The sequence below is a fragment of the Octopus sinensis genome, linkage group LG18 (assembly GCF_006345805.1).
Source record: "Octopus sinensis linkage group LG18, ASM634580v1, whole genome shotgun sequence".
NCBI classification, from domain to species: domain Eukaryota; kingdom Metazoa; phylum Mollusca; class Cephalopoda; order Octopoda; family Octopodidae; genus Octopus; species Octopus sinensis.
The window spans coordinates 388,196-400,000 of record NC_043014.1 but is presented as its reverse complement, the minus strand read 5'-3'; the positions used below and the strand labels follow the sequence as shown (position 1 = coordinate 400,000).

Sequence of the window (11,805 nt, the reverse complement as noted above, 5' to 3'; positions counted from 1 at the left end):
AGGTTCCCTTTCCCTTCAATCCCATTGGTATCAATAAATAAAGTACCAGTAAAATAATGCGGTCTGTGGTATTGACTAAACACCTCTTCTGAAATTTTTTAGCTTCTAACATATGTTGATAAATTATCAGTATGCAAAAGTATATATATATATATATATATATATATATATATATATATATATATATATATATATATAATAATATATATAATGTTAGTTTAGAGGGATATATTATCATACTTCTGTACAGAAGCCAGCTCACTAAATTTCAAAAAAAGACTAGAAAATCATTTAAATTCATTTAGAGATAGAAGTGAGATGAACAGCAGAAGCTTAAGCTGACTAATATGGTCATTTAAAGATAAAAACCAGAGCTTTACCACAGAATGGGAGATAACTAGCATGGCTGCTAAACTGTATGGAAAAAGGGAAAAAAGGATGTGAGTTATGTATAAAAGAACTGTACCAAATCTTTACATTGAGACACAAATTAGTTAATAGGAGGCTGGAATAGGCCTGAAGATGCTTACATAAACATAAAACCTTTAAGAAATTTAATGTGTGTTCTAGATAATTCAATATCCGACCCACAGATGGGTGGGAAAGAAAGGATAGAAGCCCATGTCCCAAACTCCCCAAATACATGGCCTTTTCTTAACCAACATAATATATATTCCTTTTCCTTTCTAATTAACACCACAGCCACAAAAATATCTGAATAACTAAGAATATAACCTAGAACTGAACCATCCTAAAATAAAATACCTAACAAAAACCCTACTTGAAAGTATAAAGTCCCCATCTCCTACAATACAGAAAGGCGCCTGCCAAAGCAGCAACATAACCACTGACCTAATTAGATATAACCCTGACTTTGGCCAGCAACTGGTGTGAAACCAAGATCAACCACACAAGTTTACAAACAGATCAGATTTCGGATTCAAAACCCACCTCACCTCACTTCACCCTGAACCCTAACCAATAAACAACTGACTGAATTGAATTTGCTTCGAGCCAAACTGGTTGAAAGTCTCTGAATGAAGTTGCACAGAAAATTATGCCTGGTTGCATCTACCCATACTCTGTGCAATGGAAACCTGTGTAGGTCGTCACAGCCATAAAAATATAAATTAAAAGGAAATAAGTTTTGAAGATGTACCAGCCTCCTCTATCATTATAATTATTGTTGATATATATATAATATATATATATATATATATTATATATATATATATGATGATATATATGTGTGTGTTTGATTATATGCTGAGGTATCATAAAAACAATTTAATATTGAACTGAAGAATCACTCAATAGTTTTTATAGAGTTCATATCAATTGGGAGAAAGTCATGGCTCAATTGATCCATGATAGACTAGACCTGGGTAAGATGCAGTTTGGCTTTGTCCTCAGAAGTGCCACAGATGCAATTCTCCTGATGAGCCAACTGCAGGAGAACTATTTGGCTGAGAATAAACCATTATTTCTAACTTTTGTTGACTTGGAGAAAGCATTTGACAAGGTCCCATGTTCAGTGGGCTTTGAGGAAACTATATATTGATGGATGACTTTTGCAGGCAGTTCAAGGATCTCTGACAATATGAGGTTCTTGAAAAGAGCCACCTTCATCAGTGGAACTGAGTTTTAGAAGTACTATGCCTTCTGCTCTCAGAATATAGTGTTCAGACACTTAAAACTTCTTCTTTTCCATAGAACGAATATCTTTTGCTACTTCCATTGCTTCAGCAAGGGCTCTTTTTAAATTCATATCGCATGCAGGGTCTGATATGGATCTGATCTAAACTCACTTTGAAAGGTCGATATGAATTTAAACACGATGGAATGAAGTAATTTGCAAAGAAAGGAGAAAGAAAAAATAAGAGTGTGAAAATTAATGCTTCTTACACTGAAAGTTATAAATGCTCCCCAGCACTCCTTGGTTAATTGTTAATTTAAATACCAGCAAAATCCTGGGGGTCACTATAACCAACAATACTTTCTATTGCTTTCTTCACCTTTCCATAACCTGTGTCTTTTACAAATCTTCTTTTTTCCTTCCTGCATTCCAATGACTTTGTCTTCCTTTCTACCTCCACAGCCTGGTTGGAAATGTAGCAAATGCACATACGACAACCTTCCCATGCGTCCTGGTTGTGAGATGTGCACTGAACCACGCCCTGTTGACTATGAGGTTCCAGACAACTATTCTATGAGTTCTGTGGAGAAATACTGGAAGAAACAAGAGGAAGATGCAGAACAGGTGCAAAGAGAGGTACGGCTTTCTCGTTAACAATTTCATCTTGTTGCCCTTGTATAAACATTACAGATTATATTTTAATTATATAAACTATTCTATAATTAGTGTAAGCAAAACTAAACTAGTGATATGTTTATGAGTGGGTGTGTACTAGCACAAACACCCTATATTTTGGTAGCATGTATGTATATGTGTGTGTGTGTGGTGTGTGTGTGTGCAACAGCGTATTTTTTAACATGATCCCACAAAGGGGCAACTTGGGCCAGTGTTTCCTAATAACCTCAGCTTCACCAATGCCTTGTTAGAGAAATTTGGTTGATTGAAAATCTGTGGAAGCCTATATATATATATATATATATATATATATTGAACTCTTAGAAACCAATATGTTATCTAAATTCTCATTTTTATAGAATTTTCCATGATGTTTCATAAGTGTAACATTACCCCCTTTGATGTTTGGGAATCTCTGATGTTTTTTCGGCTGATGAGTACGAGCCACCTATATTTACTGCAATTTTTGTAGCGTTATTAAAGATGTCTTCGTACGAAACAATTGTACCGATATATTGATCCATTCTTGTTGCTTTTTTCCTATTTGTAATCACCCCACTTTGTCGTATGGTTAACACCATATAGATTTCCGGTGCATCCTAGTTAAGGACCATATCATGTGAATTCATTAGAACTCACTTGAATCTCAATTACTTAAACCGTATATATATATATATATATATATATATATATATATGATAATAATAATAATAATATTAGGGTGTATAACTCCAAACTTACAGGGAAAAATTCAATTTAGTATTAAATCAAATTTCACAATATAAATATATAATGTATATAATTTAGAGAAAAACCACTATTATGCAATTCAAACAAGGATAGACATAAACCAAATCATAAATAAAAAATAAAATATATGTATGTATTTATATATATATATGTATGTATTTATAAATGTGTGTGTATATATATATATATATATATATAATATGTATGTAATTAGGTGTGTATATGTGTGTATATATATGTAATTATGTATGTGTGTATATATGTATATATATATACATATATATATCATCATCATCATCATTTAACGTCCTCTTTCCATGCTGGCATGGGTTGGACGATTTGACTGAGAACTGGCGAACCAGATGGCTGCACCAGGCTCCAATCTGATCTGGCAGAGTTTCTACAGCTGGATGCCCTTCCTAATGCCAACCACTCTGAGAGTGTAGTGGGTGCTTTTATGTTCCACCTGCAAAGGAGACAGTCCAGTGGCACTGGCAACAACCTCACTTGAATGTTTTTTCACAAGTGCCAGTAAGGTGACGCTGATAACAACCACGCTCGAATGGCACTTTTTACTTGCCACCGGCATGGAAGCCAGTCAGCTGCTCTCGCAATGATCATGCTCTTAGTGCTCCACTAGCACGGATGCCAGTCATCGAATTTGATTTTGATTTCACTTGCCTCAACAGGTCTTCGCAAGCAGAGTTTAGTGTCCAATGAAGGAAAGGCATGCATAAGTGGACTGGTTACACCCCTGGCATAGGCCATGAGGTTATGGTCTCACTTGGGCTTGCTGAGTCTTCTCAATCACAGCATATTTCCAAAGGTCCCAGTCACTAGTCATTGCCTCAGTGAGGCCCAATGTTCGAAGGTCATGCGATCACCACCTCATCCCAGGTCTTCCTGTGTCTACCTCTTCCACAGGTTCCCTCAACCACTAGGGTGTGGAACTTTTTCATACAGCTATCCTCATTCATTCTCACCACATAACCATACCAGCGCAGTTGTTTCTCTTGCACACCACAACTGATGCTTCTTAGGTCCAACATTTCTCTCAAGGTACTTACACTCTGTCGAATATGCACACTGACATTACACATCCAGTCGAGCATACTGGCTGTCTGTAATTATGTATGTATATGTATGTGTATATCTTTATATATAAAAGTGAGGTTGTGTGCTGTCTGTCTCCTCCGATTTAGATTCCTAACTATTCCCACATTTTGCGATGCAGTTTAACCAAAACCGGGTATCTTATAGTCATGATTCATATCGAGCCCTTCTGGGTATTAGCGTGCGTCTACAATGAGTCTACGATTTAAAAAAAAATTTACCATCAATTTTTCCCATTTTTAATGCATTTTTGGCATATATAAGGGAAGTAACTCTCTAAAAATGTATTATTAAATCTCAGAATGTAAAAAGCTACAGTAACACCCCCCCCCCTTTGTGGTTAGCCATATTGAGATGGCTATTATACTTTACATCTCTAAAAATGCTTATATAGTTATTTCCCTTACAAACCCGAGCAACACTGGGCGATACTGCTAGTATATATATTTGATAGATCGGTACCTCCAATGCTTCGATTGGTCATCACACGGGACGAAGTCAAACATGTTATTCAAGGCCTCGATGTCAACAAGGGTCACGGCCCTGACGGCATACACCCACGGGTTATCAAAGCGTTGGCTCCGGTCATCTGCGAGCCCTTAACACGACTATTCAATATGTCATTGGCGACGGGTGTTATACCTGCAGACTGGAGAACAGCGATAATCTGCCCAATTTTCAAGAAAGGGAGCCGCGAAGACCCGCTTAACTACCGACCGGTTTCCCTTACATCAATAATCAGCAAGATGTTCGAAACCATCCTTAAGAAAAGTATGATGCTCCACCTCCTAAACACAGCCTCTATCTCTGATTCCCAACACGGCTTCGTGCCGAAGAGATCATGCTTGACCAACTTACTAGTAATGGAAGAATTGGTGACGCGTATCCTCGATGATAGTGATGCTGTTGACATCGTTTTATTGGACTTTGCCAAAGCTTTTGACTCGGTAAACCACCACCTATTACTTGTCAAGCTTCAAGCATATAGTTTCCATCCGGATATTGTACGATGGGTTGGTGCCTTCCTCTCAGATCGCTCCTTCCAAGTCCAAGTTAATGGTTCGCGGTCCGACGTCTCCAGTGCGAGCAGTGGCGTACCTCAAGGTTCAGTGCTTGGGCCCTTGTTGTTCTTAGTCTTCATAAATGACTTGCCCGACGACCTCACGCAACACACCCTTCTATTTGCCGACGATATCAAACTGGTCGCTCCTCGCGGTAATATAGAGGATCTTCGTCGATGCCTCCACCAATTTGGAAGTGGTCTAACGATTGGGACCTGTGTCTGAACGTGTCAAAGTGCTGTCATCTGCCTGTCGGCTCTACTCCTGCAACTCAACTTGATTTCGAGCCGGTCGTCTGCTGCTGGAGAGGACCGATCAGGTAAAGGACCTGGGTATCTTGGTGGATTCCTCCTTTTCGCCTTCGGCCCAGTGCGTCCATGCTGCCAACAAAGCACGCGGAATTATGTTCTTGATTCGACGGTCATTCGGAATGCTCACAGCAGCCATATTCCTACCACTCTATGTCACGCTGGTGAGACCCATATTGGAGTATGGGATTCAAGCCTCTTCTCCTTATCTCCTCAAAGACATACAGCATCTCGAAAGAGTCCAGAAACTGGCTACCTGCATGGTTCATGGTCTCAAAAATTTGTCCTACGAAGAAAGGCTGAGGACGCTCGACCTTTATTCTCTTGAAAAATGCCGCCGCCGTGGTGATCTCATTCTCGCCCAAAACATCATAAGCGGAAAGTGTAACCTCTCGAAAGAGCTGTTCTTCACTCCTGCTCCAGAGCGTCGGCTGCGGGGTCATTCCGAAAAGCTCTACCTGCGACGATTTCATCTCAATCGAAGGAGAGGAGCTTTCTCCGTCCGGGTTGCGGATCCGTGGAACAAGCTGCCAGACGAGATGGTGAAGATGCCGACGACTGCTTTGTTCAAAGCCTCCCTGGACCTCAAGTGGCCTGAACTCTTTACATGAACACCACCCTGTACTTAACTCCATGTCCCCCTACATGGCCTTGCTATTTGCTTTTGAGCCAAATTAACTAACTAACTAACTAACATATATATATATATATGTATGTGTGTAATTGTGTGTATATACGTGTGTGTGTGTGTGTGTATGTGTATGTACATATATATATATATATATATATATATACAACACATTATATCTAATACATACAAGCGAATATTAATTCTTACACTAACACAACTCCCTTTTATGTAGCTCTTTTTCTTCTCTTTAAGCATTTCTACCCCCTTAATACCTATTTACGTTACATTCCAGCAGCCCTTTATATCCTCTACTTTAACCTCATTCGCATGTAGAACATTTTGTTTTAATATAGACCCCACTCAGTATTATTTCTAACTGTCAGCTCATATCCTAATTCAAATATTGTTCTACTTTTCCTTTGGACATTTCTATACAACTTTCTTTACAGACACGGCTTATTTGGAGTTAGAAATACTTGTCTCCTTCCTCTGATATTGAGGGAACATCTCATAAAACCTTTACAATTTTCAAATAGCCATCAGTTGCCTTAGTTTTGGTTTATACCTAATCAGACTCACGTTTCTTCTTTCTTTCTCATAAGGATTAATGTGAATATCTGAAATTATACTCTGCTGTTCCCTTTATCAAGTCCTTTGGAATAATTTTTGGTTTATACTTCTTGGACTGAAGAGAACAGTGATATATAATTAATTTAATTAAATAAATTTAATTTCTTTTCAACCATGATTTTGCATGATTTTTATATCATTATTCAAAACGATTGTCTGCATGAATTAAAATTCTCTTTAGCATCTCTTCTCCATTTTTAACAAATTTGTTGAGTTCTGTGGTATTCTTTTCCATAAATTCACATAACACACTATATATATAATGTGTGTATATATATTTCTCTCCTTGCTTTTTCTGTATCCCTTTCTGTAGAAGAGCGTAGGCTCGAAACATAAAAGACTCTTTCTATTCCTGCGCGTTATACTAATACATCTGTTTGTTTTGTACACCACCTGTCTTCATCTTTTGTTTTTTTTTTGTAAACTCTCCCTATATATATAAAAAACAGAATCCGAAGACAGGTGGTGTACAAAACAAACAGATGTATTAGTATAACACTCAGGAATAGAAAAAGACTTTTATGTTTCAAGCCTACGCTCTTCTACAGAAAGGGACACAGAAAACAAGGAGAGAAAAAAATGTGTGTAGTGGCTAACGATCTATCATGGCGTCTGACTCGGACATATATATATATAATTATGTGTGTATAAGTGTATACATTTGTATGTGGATATATATCTATGTGCTTGCATATATGAGTGTGTGTGTGTTTGCATATGTGTATATCTTTCTCTTTCCTTCCCTGGTGCTATTTCTGATGCTCCTGGTTAATAGCCAAATATAAATTCTTGATCAAAATGTATTTTTTCTCCTTTTTCATAAAAACATTTTCTCTGTTGGATGAATTTCCAATCGTTAATTCCTTTCATGCTGATACAATATGCAAATCTTTGTGATTCTTATTAGCAAATGAAACCTTTGTGATGGAGAATAAACAACACCAAAAAATCTCCATTTTCCTGTTCTGTTATGCAAAACATACAAATAATATTTCCACATTTCTCAATCTTAACATCTAAACATACAGCAACAACTATGGATGCTTATTGATTATAATAATAGCATAAGCAGATGTCCTTCAAGAAGAAACAGCTGCAATTTACCCTGACTACCTGTATTATATATGTGTGTGTGTGTGTGTGTGAGAGAATTTGAATGGAGATAAAGCTCCAGTATGGAGTACAACTGTTTTTTCGCTTGGATATGGAGCTAAAGATTAATAAAATTCGGTATAAGATAAAAATTTCAGATACTTGTCTTAAACATTCAGACAAGCAAATTCATAATTCAGATGTATGACATGAGATATTATTTCATCCAAATAACCACAAATTTATATTAAGACATAGAATTTGGATTATTTCCTACAGCCCCTGAAAACTTTTCTGAAATGACCATAGGTTTGGTCTGATCCTTTCAATTGCCTCCTTTAATCTATTCTAACTATATTTTCTACTTTCATGTTACTCCTTATATTTTTTATGTTTATATCCTTGTATTTCTATATTCTTATCATCTATGTCTTAATATAAATTTGTGGTTATTTGAAAGGAATAATATCTCATGTCATACATCTGAATTATAAACTTGCATGTCTGAAAGTTTAAGGCAAGTATCTGAAATTATAATCTTATACCAAATTTTATATATATATATATATATATATATATATATGTATGTATGTATGTATGTATGTCAATCAATATATATGATAGAAAATTCAACAAAAAAAAGTGCTCCATCTAGAGAGAGATAAATATTATTTCTTTAAAGGCCAGAATACATGTATTTAAGTGCTACTAATAGTTTCATATGTTGAGAAATACTCAAACATATTCTTCAGGCACAAACCACAACAAACTAAAAAAATTGAATAATAGAAGAAACGCGAAAAAACTGAGAAGGCAGCAAATAGAAAAGGCAGTAAGTGAAAACGGAAAACAAAAATGCAAAAACTGAAATGTAAAACATAAAAAGTAAAACGGTAAAAGAGCTGTCATCCTGGGACCTTAAATGACAATGCTGGAAAGATATCAACAAGTCAGTCAGGAATAAGCAAAATCTTCCAATTCTTCAAAATATATTTTTTACATGTACTTGCAACCACTGAAAATTTATGACCCAGAGTTCAGTAGAGAGTTAGGGACCTTAGATCTGAACAGGATCTGTTCTCTTTCAGTTAAACAAATCCTACATTCATTTGATCCATTCACAAAAGGTGTGGATTTCTCATTTACTTTGCATTTAATCACATGTGGTGTTTTGTTATCTTTCAAATTCCATACATAGCTAGCCAACTTAGTAGCTTTACTTTTGCCCTTATGTCGGAAGGGGACCATGTGATTGCCAGAGCGATTTTTCAAGTCACTTGCACATAAATGTCTTTCTAGCAGCCAGGATTATGTCTACATGAGATGCAGAAATGGTTGTATAGTTCTGGGTAAACGATAATGCTTCACTCAGTAATTCAGGTGTTATTGAAGCGTAATAATCTGAAATATCACATATATATCATACTTTTGAAAGTATTTGTAGCAGTCATTCCCACAATCCCACAATCCTTTGCTATTTTGTGACTCTCCAGACCAATGGATTGGTGGAACTCTTAGAGAGTCATGCGAGATATCTTCCGGTATCTAACCCAGCTCCTTGCATGCTGAAAACAATTCCTGTGATGAGCGCCAAGCTGTATTGGCCTAAGTTATTAGCCTTTCTCTTGGATAAATGCCAAGGACACAAAGAGTAGAGACATCTGGCCTGCCTGTCTTCCTCAACAAATATTGCCCAAATCTGATCAGCCTCGACCGACAGAAGCCCTTCATTGTCGTTTTCTGTAGTTGATGTTTATCTGGGTATCTTAGTACTCATAAAACAACTTTCAATTTCTGAGGGAAAGAGAAGCAGAGCTTTTAAGACTTTGGCAAAATCAGCTGAGAATTATTTGAACTGGATCTGGTGAAGGGGCAATGTTAGTGAACTTGAGAAGGCATAGTGTCTCCTCTATCCATCTAGTGTACCAGCATCCAAAGTACATTTGGCTTTGGGGTACCTTGACCACCTTGGAAGATGAAGATTATAATGCAGAAAGTAGCATAGAATATGGCAGCAGAGGGGTTTCTAGGAGTCATGACCTGGATGTGTCCTGGTTCCCTTATCTTGTAGTATTGTGACACACAGTGCACTGAGATCAAATGATGCTGGGGTCAACTTCATCTATTGTTCTTCAGGAATCAATAAAAAAGGGTCCAATCTAGTGTGGTGGATTAGACTTCTATGGGGGTTCAACTTAATCTGTCGCTTTGGAAGTCTTCTCAGTTGCAAACTTTCAGGTTAGTTTTCCAGTTAAAGGATACTTTCCTCCTTTTTCCCCATCAGTGCCAGAAGCCCCTATAAAGGGTCAGAGGCAGTGATTAAAAAATACAAAAAGAGACTGAATATGAAAAAGAGTCAAAAAAATATTGAGGACTTGAAAGAAATATATTTCTACCAAAATGGTAAATTTATGAAACAATTAGATTTGGAGAAAAGGAATTTAGAATTTTGAAGCAACTGAAGACTGTTGTGACCATTTCATGAAAAGACTTGATTAAAGAAAAGACAGGAGAACACCTGCTACACAGAAAGTATCAGAGGATTATCATCATCATCATCATTTAGCGTCCGCTTTCCATGCTAGCATGGGTTGGACGGTTCAACTGGGGTCTGGGAAGCCAGAAGGCTGCACCAGGCCCAGTCTGATCTGGCAGTGTTTCTACGGCTGGATGCCCTTCCTAATGCCAACCACTCCATGAGTGTAGGGGAGATCAAAATATTTGAAGATGGTTGAAGTTTTAGAGAAATGCTTTTTTTTTCTTAACTAACCATATCCTCTTTATGGCCAACTAAACTTGATCCTTGTTCTTTTACAAACTCTTTCCAACCATTTCTTATTGTCTTCATTTTTTACTTTCATATTCAGCTTTGGGGTCATGTTTTTCATTTTCCTCATCTGTTCAACTCTGGTTAATTCCTGTTAGCAAAATGTTTTCTCCAAGAGCTTATGACACTTTTGTTTTTGCAGTCATCTCTCAAATCCCATCTCATCCCCATAAACTACAATTCCTTTTTTTCTCTCTCGTTTCTTCATTTCCCAATATTAATCTCCACTGGGAACTTAATCTGATGTTTTCTCCTAAAGCTAAGACACTTTTGTCTTTTTAATTATATCCGCTTCTTTCCTCCTGCTGACAAAAAGAAAAAAAAGCAGTTGGCAGCATCATTAGGACATCAGGTAAAATGCTCAGCAGCATTTTGTCTGCCTGTAGGTTCTTGGTTCAAATTCCATCGAGGTTAGCTTCGCCTTTCATCCTTTAAGGGTCAATAAAATAATAAGTATCAGTTGAGTACTGGGGCTGATGCAATCAATTATGCCTCCTCATCCAATTCCTGGCCTTGTGCCTAAACTGGAAAGGATTATTGTTGTTGTTGTTATTATGAGAAAGTTTAAGGTGGTGAGCTAACAAAATTGTTGGAACATTGGGAAAGTGCCTTGAACTCGTCCATCCAGTTCTGAGTTCAAATTGTGTCAAAGTCAGCTTTGCATTTCATCCTTTTAGTGTTGATAAAATAAAGAAGCAGCTAAGAGCCTGGCATTGAACCCTCTTTGTGCCTCAATTAGAAACCATTTTTATGAAAAATATTTCTCCATGTGTTCTAGTGAAATGTTTGTCCATGCATTATTACTTCTCTTCCACTGCAGTTACAAATTTTTATAAGCATTAAAAAATCATTAATAAAGAAAAAACCCACAGAAATCTGGAGCAGGAACTCTTTCATGTCTGTGAGTCTTATTTGGATGTCATCAAATACAGTATGTGTGTGTGCGTGTGTGTGTGTGCGTGTGTGTGTGTGTGTGTGTGTGTGCGTGTGTGTGTGTGTGCATGCATGTGCGTGCGTTAGTGACAGAAGCAACCTTTGCACCAAATAGCAATTTGCACTTCCAACTTAGTATATATGTGGTG

The 11,805-nt window shown here is 37.0% G+C and overlaps 1 protein-coding gene across 4 annotated transcripts in view; it reads left to right on the top strand.

Annotated features, from left to right (window-relative positions):
* LOC115221711 (ranBP-type and C3HC4-type zinc finger-containing protein 1) overlaps positions 1 to 11,805 on the top strand; it is a 68,743-nt gene that overhangs the window by 37,046 nt on the left and 19,892 nt on the right. For all 4 annotated transcript variants that reach the window (XM_036510613.1, XM_036510611.1, XM_036510612.1 and 1 more), the window contains one exon: positions 2,099 to 2,272. In XM_036510613.1, coding sequence (XP_036366506.1) covers positions 2,099 to 2,272 — 174 coding nt within the window. The remainder of the gene's footprint in view (positions 1 to 2,098; positions 2,273 to 11,805) is intronic.